Below are 17,832 nucleotides of genomic sequence, written 5' to 3'. Positions count from 1 at the left end.
TAATAGTTATCACATAAAAAAATTATTAAAAAAACACTAAAACAAAGATATGGGAATCATCTATTAAAAAAAATACATCTTATCAAAATGTGAACAAATAAGATTAGTTATGAAAAATATTTTAAATAATACAAAAAGAATCACCTTATATGATTCCTTATGAATAAAAAATAAAAGTCAACATGATTAATTTATTCGTATAATAATTATTTTCGTGAAAAACTTTAAACACTCGTTAGTAACATCACAAATACAAATAACATGTAATTTAAAACATTAATCATAACAACAAATGAAATATTATCGATCTAAATATCAATTAAATCGTAAAAAAGTGTTTCACCCAATTGTGTGAAACTAATTAAGATGTATTAATTATTACTTTGGAAAATATCATGCAATTTTTGTAGTGAATTGTATGAAAATATCTTCATCTTCGAGTTGCTTTGTACTCTGGCTCAACAGTGACGTGTAGAAAGAAGCATTTCCTCACGTAGAGATGTAGAGTAGATGAAAGGTATTGTTCATACACTTTTTGGTGTGTTTCGTGATATTCATTATTTGTTTGCTGAAAATGGGTAACAATTATGATTACAAGTAAGCTTAAGAGTAGTTTTTCAATGTGAATTTTTGGATAAAGTGCATCTAAAGTAGGTTGGATAGGATTATCAAGTAATTTTCAAAACCATCATCGAGTGTCTCTTTTCCTTTTACTCTATGATTAGTTTTTATAAAGTTTTTTTTTTCTTATCAATATTACACCAATGCCACTAATTTAATTTTCATAATAAAAGAAAATTTTAAGAAAATCTCAAACTTTAAAATAAAATTGATTTTAATATAATCTCTAACTTTTAAAAATAAATAAATATAACTATTTTAATACAAGTGAATTAAATATTTTAGACATATTAAATTACATTTCAGACAGACATTTCAACTGGTTATAACATTTAACATGTTGTTGTTTAAATATAAATGTAAAATATTATTTAATTTTTTTATCGTTTTTTTGGTTAAAATTATTATATTTATTCACTTTTAAAATTTAAGAATTAATATTTATCGTAATTTAAAATAAATATGAATTTATCTCAAACTTCCTAAAATTACATTTTACAACTTATTTGTAATTATAGTTGTTGAAAAAAGTGTTTACTTTTGAAAATTTAAGCATCTATTTAGAGTAGAATGTGATATTGATAGTATATTGGATTGAACATTTTTCTTATATTTTATTTTGTTGGGAGAATGTAAGAGGATGAGTTACTCTAAAAACAAAATTTGGTCCCTCAACTTATATAGTGGCTGCACACAAGCAAAAGTGGAACAAACAAAAAATCTTATTAACTTAAGCCTTAATGCATAATTATAATATATATATATATATATATATATATATATATATATATATATATAGAAGTGAATTTTAAATATAGTTCTACTTCACATAGACTTATAAAATAATATTTTGCACTCGTTTATATATATTTTACATCAAAATTAACGTTTTTGATGTAAAAATTTCAACAAAAATCAATAAATGCTGCATTGACAGATTTTGGCACGTTCAAAACCCCAAAAATCTGAAAATGGAGGAAAGAAACACATGCGTAAAAATGAAAACTATAAGAAACTGTATGTGTGGGGAATGTTACTCTATTGTTTAGATTGGTAAGGGTTGAGGTATTACATAACTATGAGAATAGTTATGGAATAATAACTCCAATTTAATATTCTGATCGTTATATTTACCATTTAACTTATCTAGTTGGACAGGGATTATATAGGTTCTGAGTTAATTTAGATGGTTTATTTAAATTATAAGTTTATATTGAGTAAACTTAAAAAAAAACTTTAATTTTAGTTTTGAACTAGTAAGTAAATATACTAAATTAAAAAAATCACATATAAATGGTACCAACTTCAATTAACATAATAAATATAGATTCTTTTTAATAAATATAAGCATTACATTCATCAAAATAAATTAAAAGATTTTATTGAATAGTTTAGGTCAAAATAATATTAAACTCATTTAAATTCACTAAAACCTATATTTGTTTTTCAAAAACAACAAGGATTTCAAAAACAACAAGGAGAATATTTAGTGTTGTCAAAATAGGTTGTAATACATGAATCAATCTGGCCCACTACGTGTTTGAGCAGGATTGGGTTTGAAAAAAATATAATTTTTTTATACGGGTTAGTTTTCAATCCGGCTTACTTAGAATCCGATTCATTGAATCCGTGGTGAGTCGGGTTAGCTCACCAACCCACCTAATTTTATTTAATTATTTATTATGGATTTATCAATACTCTAATATTATAAATGGACAAGTGATACAAAAATTATCAACATTAAAAACTTATTTCCTCGCCTTTTGTGCTTGCTTTTGACTTACGCTTTTGTATGATATTTTTTTTTAATTGTCTTTATAGTTTAATCATTTTTAGTGAAAATTATTTAAATTTGAACTAAAACAAATTATAATTTTTTTATTTTAAAAAACTTATAATTAAACGAGTTAGTAAGCCAACCCGTTTAATCCATCAACCTGTGGTGAGTTAGACCGGATTCAAATTTTTTTAACTTGCTAATAAATGAATCAGATTATATCGACTCATTAAATGATCAATCCGTGGTGGGTCGAGCCGGCCAAATTATCCGTTTTCACAACTTTAGACAGTATCAAATCAAATAAAGTTGAACATGTCCCAACCAATTATCAATTCGGACATGCCAATGTACCACTTCCAGCCAGACCACTAGTAAATTTAAGAACTATTATTATTCATGATATTTTTCACTTTTAATTTTAACTATTTTCCAATCAGAGGAAGCACGATAATTAATCAAAATTAAAGCTCCACCAAAATATTTGAACTATCACAGTCAGTGGAATCATATGGTGAGTTTGTCAAATAATGGAGTCACATGTCCAAATTAGTTATTTCAAGTTAAAATTTCTCTCAACTAAAATAATATTTATATGATGCCTAAATGGTGTTAAACACGAAAACACATGTAGCAGCAAAGTTGGAGAGTAGATAGATTTTTGTGGGACAGCGTGGGATAAAGTTGGAAGAACAACATTGTTATCATTAACCAGACATACAGGTAGCTATGGAAGATTTTCCAATTATGCCATTCTATGATTCCTAGGTGATGTAGGAAACTTGAAAGGCTACATGCTAATTATTCAAGCGCTTTCGATTGGTTTAAAATTAAAATAATGATGAGGATATATTTATTCTTTTGGAAGAGATATTTTAATACTGTAATATCTGAAATCTTTTTTATATGAGATATGAGTGTGATGTTTTTTCTGGTTAATGGGTGAATTTTAATAAAAGTAACTTTTACAGTGTTAATGTTTTTGTCAGAAGGAAAGTATGATGGAAAGAATCCAGTTAATAAATTTAATAATTATTGCTTATTGTTTTATAATTTTTAAGTTTACAAATGATTTATTTAACTTTTTATTGAAGTAAAATATGGATTTAAAATTTTGTTTGGACTTAAGATAAAGAGAAACTATAATGAGTATAGGTTGAATAGTGATTTATAGATTATTAATATTTAATTAATGAATAAATTTTATATACTAGGTTTAGCATACGAGTTTGTTACCGATAACATAAATTACATTAAACTCATCCATATTCAATTTCTTAAGTATAAGTATTAGAATATATGTTATTTAAATTGTCATTAATTTGATATTATATTAAGAATGTATGTATGTTATTTTAAAAAATATTTTTTAAACATTGATTATATTAATTTTTGGAATAATGGTTGATATTTTGATATTTATATATCTAAATTGGTTATAGTTTCTTGTTTATGTGATTTCTCTTATTTAATGATTGATGAGGATGATGATGTGTCTAACTGGACTTTGACCAATATTGTTGTGTTTTATCACAAAACTGCAAATAAGTTTTACTCTTCTAATATGAAATGTGTGGGATTAGGGAAACTTGATTTGATTGGATGATGTGCCATCACCTAAAACTTTAGTTTTTTTGGAAATTGTTGTATGGTTGCTTACCTATTATTTTGGAGGTTAAAAAATGAGTGGTTGTATGCCCTTTGTGTGGTAATAATGTTGAATATTTCTATCGTTTGTTCTTTCATCGTTCTATTGTTATACAATTGTGGGAATGATTGAAGAAAGTTTTTCAAAATTTGCAATTTTCTTCTTTGGATTTTGTTGTTTAGTTTATGAAATCTCCTTGTGGTCATTTGCTTATAGTTATTAAAGTGACCGTTATTATTGTAACTATTTAGATGGTTTTGAGGATGAGAAGTAATAGTATATTCTAGGATCTAATTGTGTTTTCTACCACTATTTTTTCAAATTAAGGAGTTAATGGTTGGAAACGAATGAAGAAACATATAAGTGATATTGTCTTTAATTTTTTGGAGCTGAAAATTTTTCAATATTCAAACTAGGGTAGTTTCATTTATGGATATAATATGACAAGTTCAATCTATTAATTTGCTTAAGGTGAATATTGATGGGGTGATTAGGAGTTGTCTCGATTTAACTTCATGTGATAATATTTTTAAAGAAAGTCAAGGTGAATATGTGAATAATTTTTTAGCTTTTTTAGAGATACAAACTTTTATTTATGATGAGTTTACGTTGATCATTTATGTTTTAAAACATGCTTTAAGAGAAAGTTTTAAAAGACTTTGGTTGAAAATTTATTACTCTCTAGTTTGTAAAGGTGTCAATTTGACCCATGACTCCGGGGCTAGCCCTAACCCACTCTTGAAAAAGCCCCCTCTTAAGAAGCCCCTCAAATGGGGGCCAAAAAAAAGTCCCAACCCCCAAAGCCCCCTCTCAAGGGGGTTAGGGTCAGGGTTAAGGTGGGTTTAGCCCACTAAATTTTTTTTGGAAACTAAACTTCAACATTCTTAATAGTAACTATTAAAAGTACTAAATTTTATATTCATGTAATTGATTTCTTATTTCAAATTATTAAATAAAACTAATTAATTATAGTACAATAGAATATTTAATACTCAAAATAACCACATTTTTAAATAATTAAAAACAATTGCAAACCACACACTTAATTTTATACAACTAAATAGTATTACAAATTTATTTTACTGAAATATTATAAAAATGTTTTATTTTGTTGTCAATTTTAATAAAATTATGTCTTATATTGCAGACACCAATTATTACAAAATTATATATAATTAGTAATATCAAAATAACCCCAAAGAGAGATAATAACATATTAATTTGATTTAATATTTGCACTGCTTTTACAATTCTTAAAAAGAATCATTGTTTTATTTCCTCGACTTCTAAAATATCACTCAATCTGTTTTTAATTATTTAAAATTAAAAATAATTCAAAAATTTATTATCTAAATTTTTTGGATCAAAAATAGTATTAATATTTTATGTGTAAATTAAACTTATGTTTTAGTTTGTTTTTTTCTCTCTGATAATCTTTTCTCAAAATCACCATAAGATATATTATAAAAAGAAAGTTAATTTCTTAAAAATTTATAAAAAATGAAAATTTTAAATAGACCTAAAGTACTAAAGAATGACAAATGTTATAGTGTTTCAATTCTTTAACTAACACATTAAATAATTTATTTTTAACTTTCAATTAGAACGCATAACATAAATGTATGTTTATGTTTACGACATTTAAAATGTAAACATTTTGAGTGAGTAGTACGATGAGATTAAATTCTATGGGCGAATACAACTTTAGTCTGCATAAGGTTTATGAGTTTTTTCTTTTTATTTATTATTTTTGTTATGAACATGATTTGTTGAGTATAAAATGAAAAAGAAAATCATTTATATTTAATTTCTTTTTCAATAACTTTCTAAGAAAATAAAGAAGCCTCATTTTTTTAAAATTAAGAGTTTCAATTAGAGAAAATCTTCTCTTAAATTTCAATTAGGATAATTTTAGATAAAAAGTTAATTTCTTACTTATAACTTAAAAAAAAGTGAAATTAAATATTTAAATTTCAAATTTATAAAATGATCCTTTAATTATATACTCAGAGAATCTAACTCAATAAATATTGTGCTTTTGCTTCTTGATTTTAGAACTCTCCTCTTATAAAAATTTTAATTTATTTTCTATAGTAACTACTTTTGTAACAAATTAGGAGTTAATTATATTTTTTCTTGTATTCAAAATGAACATTTTTTCTAAAAAAAAAGGTCCATGGGCTGGCCCTGGCCCACAGGGCTTTTGAAGATATTTTGGCCCCGTGGGCTTTTTCTACGAGAAACTTTTTGGCCCTGTGAATTTTTTTGTCCCCAACCCACGTGGGTTAGGGCCAAACCATGTAAGGAGGGCCAAATTGACAGGTCTACTAGTTTGTAATGATATTTTTAATGAACGAGTGGTTTATTAAACAAGGAGATGACATTGATGTTTGCATTTTTATGTGTACATGTTCTTTTGTTAAGGAAGTCATTGTACTGATTGTTGGAAGTCTTACATCGACTAGAGATAAAGCCAATTTATAATATATAAGTCAATGCAAACCTTATCTTATAAGTCAATTTTGTGAAGTTGAGTTAGACTCGAAGTTTACTTCTTAACATGATATCAGAGTTATGGTTAGAGCATATACTAGTGATATTTGTTGTTTGTTAGACATATTGTTCCACTCGCTATCGAACCGTTATCGGATCATCCATTAATATCTAAAGGTAATTTAATGTTTTACCTCCAAATATATTTTTAGATTTTTCTTATAATAAATATAATTTGTTTGCCTATGTATAGTCAAGTATAAAATTTATCATAAATTTGGTATTGTCCTACACTTTGCATTTTTTTATTTTTATTTTTAATAATTTTTTTATAATCACAAATGATTGATAGGCTTTAAAGTGTATAAATATAAAAAAAGATTTTTTTAAAAACCTTGTTAAATTTCAAGATTAAACACACAAGAAATAAACATGTCTGTTTTATGAAAAAAAACATTTAAAAAAAACACATTCAAAACTGGAGCTATTTTGTTATATATATATATAGACTTTGGAACGAACTGGGTATTGCCCGAAATTAGCATAATAGGCTTATTGATTTTTTTCACAATTGTAAAAATTAAACATATTACTCAACTAATATACTTCTGAATTTAATTTAGATATCGATAACGAAAATTTCAACAGTTTCAAAACAAAAATAATATTTTGACACATGATTTTTTATACTTTCTTTTTATTTTATATTTTCTTTAAGTATAAAATTTATTTGTTTATAATCATTTTATCTTTATACTGTATTCAAATAAATATAAAAATGTATCACTTCATCCTCACTTATTTCAAAAGTATAAAAAAGGATATTATTTATGAAATTATACAATTTTTAAAAATATATTAAAATTTCTTGCTACAAATGGAGTTTAAGTCTAATATCTAAATTTAAATATTATAAATTTGTTGTACTTGTTTAAAGACTAAAATTTGCTGTTATGAATTGTGTATTTTTTTTTTCGAAATATCGTGACAAATATTTCAAATGTGGAAGATGCGACAAAACATATGTACACTTTTTTTATCTACTCTTCTATAAGCATAAAAGAAAATGAAGAAATGTGGTTCACTGTTCTAGTTTTGACATGTGGAAGTTTGAATGAAAAATGAGAGAGTGAAGTGCCTCCGGAGACAAAACAAAAAATAGATTAATTTGTAATGAATACGACACTTTTATTCATTCATTTATCTCTCTCTATATATTTATATTTATTGTCCCACATATATAATAAATTCATGTAATCATACATCTAGCAAAACTACATATAAATGGGTGAACTAGGGTACGTGTGTCAAAAAATTATGTTTGTAGGATAATTATGAAAGGGACAAAACCTTCGAAAATTCAGTTTGTAGAAATTTATTTATCGTAAGACTGTGAAATATGCGTTGGTGAATATGATTAAGAATTTACATCTTTTCTCTCTTTGCCACAAAACCTATTATGTAACTTGGTGAAATGATTAACTATTTGAAGAAATTTGAACATGATTTAATGAGATTGATTAAATCTTTTTATTATGGAATAATTTAAACTTATATAATATTTATATATCATAATTAATTTCAATAATTTGATGTTATAATTATTGTTTATAATAATGAATTATTTTATTATTATTAATTACAATGTTGTTATATGTTTGAAATAAGTATTATTTTAATGAGAACATAAGTAAACAATCCATATTAATGATATAATATAAATAGTATTATCTAAAAGAAAATACTCATCACTCATATTTATTGTATATTCATAAAAATTCTAAACTCTCATGATAACCTAAGTGTTGAAAGAAAAACTTTTCATTTGAATAACAAAGAATTCAATTTCAATCAATAATAATTTTCAGACCATTACTAAAATTTTGTTATTTATCCGTAAATTCACACTCAAAATTTCAGTAAAATCCATATATTTTATTCATTTAATTTAGTAAAAAACAAAAAAGAAAAAGAAAAAACAAAAACAATAATTTCCTAATGCACGATTCAATTTTCTGTGTTCTGCTTGTTTTCAGCCTCTCTAAAAATACATTAATAAAATAGGTAAAAACACTTTTGAGATGCAAAACCATGTTTAATATGTAAGGAACATAAAACTAATAGTGAAGAAAACAAAACAAAACATGTTTTTCAACTTTACAATTGTAGCGCGGCGATTCCTAGTTGGACTAGTTTAACATTACTAAACTTTCTAAGTAAAACATGGGAATTGTGGAAAATATTGAGTACAAAAAAGAAAACGATGCCAGAAGAATTTCTATTGAAAAATGGACATCGATGTTGACATAAGATAAAGCTCTTTTGCTTATGCACGAATGCAAATAAATGTAAATTTGACCTTTGTCGCATGGTTGCATCATAGATCTTCCAAAAGAAATATCTTTTTCAATTTGTCATCATTCCCTTCTTATACGTTTGTATGTATGTGCTTCTCATAAAATAAGTGTGGACAATAGTTAAAGTTCATTTAAAAAAGATGTTTAAAGAAAAAATTAGAAAAAATATATAAAAAAATGGAAAATTCAATTTATATAATAATATAAATATACTTATTTTAGTTTTCTTTTATTACTGCAATCCACTACATCAAGGACCAAGTATGGGAAATGTTGAAAACTGAGTTCTTAGAATCCCATCTACGAAACTATATACACACAGTAGACAAATAGAAAAAAAATTAACATTTTAGTGAATTTAAATAGGTTTAATATTATTTTGACCTCAATATTTATTGAAATTATTCAATAAAATCTTTTAATTTATTTTGATGAATGTAATGCTTATATTTATTAGAAAGAATCTATATTTATTATATGTTAAATTGAAGTTGGTACTATTTAAATAATAAGAATGCTAAAATATATATGTCAGATTGAATAATTGAATCACATTATTATCCACTAAACAAATTACTACCGATTTAATTAAAAGAATCATAAAAAAAATTAGAAGATTACAATACGATATTAACGATTTAATTAATGCTTTTAATCAAATTCAACCCAAAATACAACAGAGAAAAATTGCGGATAGATTAATGGCAGCGAAAAAAAAAACCTAGAAATGAAAACGGCGTCGTCCGTTACCAAGGTTTATTCACAAACTCACTCGTACTACTCTGGTTTGATTTGAGCGTGGAACTGGAATGTGGGGGCTTCTTCGAACTAGAACGTGTTTGCGATATTCAGAGGCCCTTCTTCTTCATCAACCATGGAAGAAGAAGGTAGGGTTCTGTTCTTTGTCTGCCGTTGACGGCCGTAATTGCCTTCTGGATCTGCCGGAGATCGAGAAGGTTCTGACGGATATCAAAGCTGACGACGTTAAGGTGATACCGGTTCCCAAGCACTGCGATTGGGCCGATTTCATGGTTCTCGCCACTGGCAGGTCCACCTGGCACGTCAAGAACATAGCCCAAGCCCTAATTTACAAGGCACCACACCCTCCTTCCTTCGTCCTTTTTATCGCTATATTTGCATTATTGATTTTCGATTGAAACTCAAAAGTGGTTTTCATTTTTGTTTTTCTTCCGACTTATGTATATTTGTGTAATTAACCAGGCCAAACAGAAACAGAGAGGAGCTGAACGAATGATGCTACCGAGTGTAGAAGGTGAAGAGGGAGGAAAGTGGATAGTCATTGACTCTGGTATCTCGTGCTTTTGTAATCATTTTTGTGTTCATTTTGTTGAGTTTAGAAAATCCATTAGGGGTCGTTTGGATAATCTTCTTCAATAGATAGTTTTTTTCGGTTAAAATTAATTTATACATACCCAAATTTGTAGAATTGTTCTTATATAACTTTTTGTTTTTGTTTTTTTTTATCTTTTACTTTGTGCAATGAGCTAATTTAACTTACCTTCTCTTTTTTAATTTTTCTCACCTAAAGTCATTTTGAAGAAATTTGTCCAAACAGAACTCCAAGTAAAGAAAATTGCAGTAGTGATAATGGCTGATAACAGATACAATGTCATGAATTAGCATCTTGACTGCATTTGCTAAATGTTCTGTTCTTTTAGGAATGTTAGGTATTCACAGGCCTTTCCAATAATTAATATTTACGAAGAACAAGTTTACTATCTTTAATGGGGTCTTCTTTTTCAGAGACGTCTATTCCATCCACACGATAGATGTTGTGTGATGTTATAAATTAGTAAACCAATATGCAGATACTGGTTGAAACTCACATCAGAGAGCTACTGATGCAGTTTAAGTGGAGACTTATACTCTATCCTAGCTAATTGATTATGCTACCTGTGTGACAAATTACTAGTTCGTTAGTACTAGAAAGTTGTTAAATTAACTTGTTGGTTCCACAACATTATTGTCTCAGCGTATGTTGCTCTGCGTGATATTCATTAAATCAAACAAGATAATGAGTTTAGTCTCAGCATGGTATCAGTTTCTACACTCTCCAACCTCTGATTTTCTTTCTTGCACTTATTCCAGTTTCTTCACTGGTGAATGGAGCCAGCGAATTACCATTCTTGGGTGATTAGGGATGACAAGGTAAGACGGGTCATGTGAGCCGGCCCACAACCTGCTGTAAAAAGGTGTGGGTAGGCTGGACATTTAAGCCCGTCAATCTGCATGGGGCAATATAACCTGCAGCCCATTGGCCAAAGTGTGGGTGAGCCTGCCCCTCAACATGCATGACTCTTCTATTGAAGAATTAACTGAATTTTGTCTGTTACAACTAATCTAACATTGTGGTTTAATTCTTTTTATCTACTTCGGGAGGTGTTGCAATTTAGTGATTCTTTCATGTTAACTTTTCATTGCTCAGCGCATGCGTGGCTTGACAAGGCTTCGGGGAAAAAATTACTTTGTTAGTCTGGGTTTAATAGGTCTTTTCTCTGTCACTTTCCTTCTACCAGTCTATTATTTTTGGTGATGTATGATTTGCTAGATCGGTGAACATTGCTTTTTATGTTATGAAAACTTTCAATTATTGGATTTATAGTTCTAACATGCCTTGCTTTTCCTTTTTGTTTCATTTTTTTTTATGTTTAGGTAAAGTGATAGTTCATGCACTTGATGAAAAGGCCAGAGCTTACTACAATTTGGAGGGTCTTTGGACCCGAGGGACAAGTCAAAATGAACCTGATGGGGTAAGTATGAGGCTAGCTTATATTCGTTTTAAGTTGTAAGATAGTTAGATATAGTTTGGGTTTGTTACAGGTTTACTATTTAATCATTTTTTGATTTATAGCTTATATTTACACTGTCATACCTACCAAATTTTTTATTGGTTAATAGTGTAGATAACAGCGCACCAAATAAAACTCAATTTGAAAACCATTAAGTGGAATTCACCATTTCTTACTTCTGTGCCTGCCACCTTAACATTCATTCACTACTTGGATTTATATTATGATGGTATTGCCACACCAAATCTTCCTATGGATTAGGCGTTGTGATTGAGGCCAATTCCTGTACCAGTTTGTGTCAAGAGTAGTTCAAAATGGTACTTTAAGTTATTCTTGGTGGAGGTCTTAGAGCAGGCATTCGATCGGTTTTGGGGGCTCGCGCGAGTTATCTGATTAGGCTTATGTTAGTGTATATGGCTTGGTTCAACTGGGCTTGAGCAATTATATAGACATATGTCTTTATTATTTTTATTATGATGATGAATATGTATTCTTGAAATAAATACTGTAGGATGAATGATTCGAATGATCATTTTTCTTTTTACTGATTGTAGGATTTACAAAAAGCTTTGGTGAAGGTTCGTCGAAAAAACAATTCGAAGAAACCTGCACAAAAGAATGCTTAATTGGTGTCTCAATGTAAACAACCTTTTAAAACTGTAGCTTCTGACTGCATCTGATCTAGACAATTTAGAAGTTTGTATACATATCACGGTTTTCTGATCTGTTATTTTAGTTGTTTTGAATACAAATTTTGCTAGGGTTGTCTAGCTGCAATGGTAAAGATAGAAAAGAGGTAACATTGAAGCTGTCCATCATCATGCACTCCACTTTTATTTTTGGTGAGTCATGAATCGTTACCGGAGCCTAGACTTTTACATCACTTACATAAATATGTGAATTAAAAAACCTGTTTACAAACAGAAAATTATATATATATATATATATTAAACATACATCTCATTCTCCTAGGTGACAAAAATTACTTGAGTTGGAAAATGGCTAAAAAAATGAAATATTTTCAACTTAGAGTGATGAAAACGGAAGAAAGTATATTTTTCAATATAAAAATCAACTTTAACTTTTTTTAACAGTCAGATAATTCTCTTTAGAAATGGTTCTAACTTCTGAATTCTTTTTCTGACGAAGTAAATTATTTTTGAAAAAATTTCAGCTAATAACTAGAAGTTAATTTTAAATAAAAATTTCAAGAAATTCTATTTCTTAAATACTTGTATATTAAGAACTTTGATGTCGCAAAATTTGGCAATATTTTCTAAATTCTTTTAGATTTTTTAATTTTTTACATTTTAAAATTAGAATTTACAGTTGTAAGTTTAACTGTACTTGCATTCGTAATAAATTTAAAATAATAATATATATATTTTTTACTTATTGTATTTACATAACTATTTTTAACAATACATTATAAATTAATCAATGAAATAATGTATTATTTCAAGTCTTATGAGATAGCATGATATTATAAATAAATTATAATAATTTATAAAATAATCTGCTTCTAAGCATGCTTTACAATTTCTCAAATATGTTTCTCTCTTTGGATTAATTTTTTCCTTTTCCAATCGGCCATGAGTCATTACAGTAAAACAATCCAGTGTAGGGACTTCCTCTGACATGTTATTTTACTTTTCCAACTTTAGGTAATATGTAATAGATCTTTCCTTAAAGCCAAGTGAGATTGTGCCAAAACAACAAAAGCATGAACAAACCCTTTTCCACATTTTGAAGACTATTATCAATGTGTCATTAGAAATCTTGTTTGATTAAACCCTTATGATGGATTACAACGCGGGAGATACTAATACCCAATGCATAACGGACCTGGTCATTATTATTTTTTTATTAACTATATTACATATTTTGCTACTTAACTATTATTATTTTATAAATTCTATAGTTGAAGTTTTTTAACATTTTAGTATTATATATATATTTTTATATTTTTTGTATTTTTCTTAATTGTTAAATGTATCATAAATTTTTTACGCGTCCTCCTTTTATCATCATTTGTTATTTAGTTACGTGGTTATGTTATTAATATAAAGCTAAAATATGGTACAAGAAAAAGTGAATGGTAAAATATAGGTAAATTGTAAATTTGAAAGGAAATAAAATTGAATGACACAGTAACAATTACTTCTTTATAACAAATGTGAATAAAATAAACTTGGACACAAATTTGGAGATTACTTCTAGATTCCTTTATTTTATTACCAATAGACACATGTAATGAAATAAATTATGTAGAAAGAAGAAAACATAAATTGTTGTATGCTCTAATCATAGTTTTGGTGAGTCAAACACGGGTTTAGTTTAGGTGAATGGTGTATCAATTCGCCCCCAACGAAAACGATGCTTCCAAGTATAAAGAAGACCTTCATTTACATTTTTACCCTCTGTACACTCGTGTAGTCTCTCTTAATACACGGGCCCACACGGTAATTGCAGCCTCCTCTCTCACAGACCACACTCCCTTCGTTACCATCGCCCTCTCTTTTGCAACATTCACTCTCTGCGGAGCTTCCAACGCAAACACTAATCTTAACAACCACAACTAAATCTGTTTTAAAAACTGCAACACACTTTCTTTCTCTCCTTCACGTTTATTTTCTCTCTGGCTTCTTCTTCCATTTTCGCTTCTCGTTGCGTTTTAAGAACACTCATGGCTTCTATTGCCGGATCCAATTGTGTCGCTCTTCGAACCGCCAACTTTGCCGCCTCTGGTAACCGGAAAGTCTGTCAGATCCGGCAATGGTCTCCGGTTCTCACGAATCACCGTTCCGTTTCCGGTCTTCGTCACCAATCGAATGCTCCGTTTAGATCCTCTGGTACCGATTTGTTTTTTTCTTTGCGTTTTGCTTTTCACTCGTTACTATGTACGCGTGTTCAGTTTTGGTGATTATTTGATACGCTTAAGTGCAGGTGTGAGGGCGCAGGTTGCTACTCTGGAGGAAGCGGGAACTGGAGCAACTCAGAAAGTGGAAGCGCCGGTTGTAGTGGTGACTGGAGCTTCCAGAGGTATTGGCCGAGCAATTGCACTGTCGTTAGGCAAAGCAGGTTGCAAGGTTCGTCTTCGCCTATCGTTGAGCGTAATCTGATAATGAACGATTCACTGTCGTAAAAAAACTAAAATGAAACTGACTGTTGATTATATTTTGTGCATTTCACATAGTGTACGTATGTATAAATGTATCTCATTTTCAAATTGTTGCTTTTGAATTTGCTATTTTTTAAGTTGCGTGAGACTACGAGTGATAATGTGCAGTTTAAGTCGGTTGAACTTCTTTAGATTTAAAATTTGACACATAAGAAAATGCTTCTGGCGATTGTGACGCAATGTTGAAGATCCAGATTTTTGGATACGCAGTTCTCTTGTTAAATCTGTTTTTTGTTTTTTTCAAATTTTGTCACGATATAGAGTATTCCATGGAATTTTCTTTAAGAACTTAAAGTTGTCTACATTGCTGTAATACTATCGTGATTTGCTTTGGGATCCTGATGTTTAGTAACTTGGCCTTGTATTGCAGGTTCTGGTCAACTATGCAAGGTCATCGAAGGAAGCCGAGGAGGTTTCCAAGGAGGTAGAAATTTTCCTCCTGAAGTTTGTGTGTTTACTTTTTTGTGCGCACAGTTGCTGTTTGTGATATAGCTTTCGTGCAGATGTCATATTTTGGGCCATAATGTAGAGTTATTTACTATGTCTGAACCTATAGGATTACTTTCATTATTTTATTATACATTTTCTTCATTAACGATATACTTGAGATTCGGATATCCTACAATATCAGCATAATTTGGTGGTGCCGTGCTAGAGGATTGCCCCGATAACACATGGATGCCTAATTTTTTTCTCTTACTCAGGAGAAAGGAGTGATTGCCTGAATTGCATTGATTTGTTTGGTTACGCATTTTACATTGTTTTAATCATGTCTTATTTGTTTGATTCTCTTCTTTTAGATTGAGGAATTTGGTGGGCAAGCTCTTACATTTGGTGGAGATGTTTCTAACGAAGCTGATGTGGAGGCTATGATTAAAACTGTGAGCAAATATTCTGGAATCATTACATTTACCTTATTCTACTTTGGCTGCTTCGTAACTTTTACATCTACAGGCAGTGGATGCTTGGGGAACAGTTGATGTATTGATAAACAATGCAGGTAAGTTGGAAGGCTCCGGTGGTTGAGCTAGCCCCCTTCCTTCCCTCTCTTTTTCTCCAGTCATTCTCAAATAAATATTATAATGTCTTTCAGGAATAACTAGAGATGGTTTATTAATGAGAATGAAGAAATCTCAATGGCAGGAGGTTATTGATCTAAATCTAACTGGTGTTTTTCTTTGCATACAGGTAAATATGTTTTCAATCAGAGTTTGTGTGAAATTCATGTTTAGCTTGAGAAATCATTTTCTGTTTTATAATATAATTATAAAAATGTCACTTGTTTATGAAGATTTGTAAGTAAAATATATATTTTTTGAAAAAGCCCTGCTTAAAATGTTATGTATAAATCTTTGGAAACAATGACAAGCAATTTGAAAATAGGGAGGCATTTCTGAAATTATTTTTAAATAAATAAATCAAGAAAGCATTGTCTCAAACCCAAAAGCTTGGTTTTTTTTCTCTTCTTTTCAATTGGATCTGAGCTAGTTTATTTTTGCAGGCTGCTGCTAAAGTTATGATGAAGAAGAAGAAGGTGACATACCGCTAAACTGTTCTTTTATTATGATTCTCTTTTTGGAGAAATCCTTGGTGAAAAAGTTCAATGGACAGCTCTAGTGGTTAATTAATTCAATGACTGGTTACCCATTAATCATTTTAATATCATTAATATGTGAAGTGATTAATTATTCCTAAAGTGAATATTTTTTCAAACGATTCCTTTTTTAAATTTAGTGCTTTTAGCATCCATTCTACCGCTATCTTATTTTATGGCTTGCAAGATGACAGCTAATGGAAACTAAGATATTCACTTTCATGTAAATTGTTTCTTGTAGGGAAGGATAGTCAATATTGCGTCAGTTGTTGGTTTGGTTGGCAATGTTGGGCAAGCCAATTATAGTGCTGCAAAAGCAGGAGTAATTGGCCTCACAAAAACAGTTGCAAAGGAATACGCTAGCAGAAACATCACCGTAATTTACCAAATATCTATGCATTTTCTTTCTAGCATCAAAGGCTTCCAATGTCAGTTGACGGAGTTAACTTAAACCTGGTTTCCTTTGCCAGGTTAATGCAGTTGCTCCCGGGTTTATTGCATCTGACATGACTGCCAAGTTAGGACAGGACATTGAGAAAAAGATATTGGAGACAATCCCATTAGGTGAACACTGGGAATACTTTAATGGAGGTTCTAAATTGTTAAATTTTTTTGTTAACTTGCCGTTTTCAACTTGGATTCAGGAAGATATGGCCAACCAGAGGAAGTTGCCGGACTGGTGGAATTCTTGGCTCTTAATCAAGCTTCTAGTTACATTACTGGGCAGGTAAAATAGGGAAGTAAAATTAACCAAACCTTTTTTTTTTAAATCAAGTTATGCATTAGGGATAACTTACGTCGTTTACGTTTTTTCCCTTTTTCTTTTGGAGAGTTAACATTTCCACTTATCACATAAAGCATTTATTTAGACTAGAATTGGTTGGCGCAGGTTTTCACCATTGATGGAGGTATGGTGATGTAATCCAGCAATCTGTTTACACTGACAACGTGAGCTTTTGCAAACTCCTGCTGTAAGGTGATAGTTTGTTCTTTGCCTGAGTTTTGTTTAAGTTAGTTTACCGTAGTAGAGGCTTATTTGAACTTCATGGTGAAATTCAAGATGTTCTGCATCTTTTGTTCCCTTTTGGGATTTATGGTCATGTTCGCGGAATAGGCATAATTCTGATAAGCAACTCTGTCGCTTTTGCCCTAGCTTTTCTTTCTTTCTTGGATGTTCATTACGGAAACTGCAATGTTTATTAACTAGATACCTGCCCATTATGGAAACATGCTGAATTATAATGCGAATCTGTTTAAAAATATTGTAGATTTTAAATTTTAAATTATAAATAATATAATTTTTAATTTTTATGTTTATATTCACACAAGTAACTTTAGTTTAGAGGGAAAG

At 29.3% G+C, this 17,832-nt stretch overlaps 2 protein-coding genes across 2 annotated transcripts; both read left to right on the top strand.

The window, feature by feature from the left end:
• The first annotated feature begins 9,636 nt into the window (after positions 1 to 9,636).
• Positions 9,637 to 12,510, top strand: LOC108328451 (protein Iojap-related, mitochondrial). The gene is made up of 4 exons (XM_052873039.1): positions 9,637 to 9,990; positions 10,118 to 10,205; positions 11,570 to 11,667; positions 12,261 to 12,510. Exons 1-4 carry the CDS (start codon positions 9,706 to 9,708, stop codon positions 12,330 to 12,332), a joined length of 543 nt encoding a protein of 180 aa, XP_052728999.1. The 5' UTR covers positions 9,637 to 9,705; the 3' UTR covers positions 12,333 to 12,510.
• A 1,675-nt stretch (positions 12,511 to 14,185) lies between these two features.
• LOC108320273 (3-oxoacyl-[acyl-carrier-protein] reductase 4) lies at positions 14,186 to 17,741 on the top strand. Its single transcript, XM_052873038.1, has 11 exons — positions 14,186 to 14,558; positions 14,653 to 14,795; positions 15,258 to 15,311; positions 15,688 to 15,768; positions 15,842 to 15,887; positions 15,981 to 16,075; positions 16,389 to 16,421; positions 16,723 to 16,857; positions 16,952 to 17,045; positions 17,126 to 17,208; positions 17,371 to 17,741. The coding sequence occupies exons 1-11, from the start codon at positions 14,393 to 14,395 to the stop codon at positions 17,401 to 17,403; spliced, it is 963 nt and encodes a 320-aa protein (XP_052728998.1). The 5' UTR covers positions 14,186 to 14,392; the 3' UTR covers positions 17,404 to 17,741.
• Positions 17,742 to 17,832: the final 91 nt, after the last annotated feature.

The sequence above is a fragment of the Vigna angularis genome, chromosome 2, assembly GCF_016808095.1.
Source record: "Vigna angularis cultivar LongXiaoDou No.4 chromosome 2, ASM1680809v1, whole genome shotgun sequence".
Lineage (NCBI taxonomy): Eukaryota > Viridiplantae > Streptophyta > Magnoliopsida > Fabales > Fabaceae > Vigna > Vigna angularis.
The sequence above is the reverse complement of the archived record's forward strand: the minus strand, read 5'-3'. Positions and strand labels throughout refer to the sequence as shown.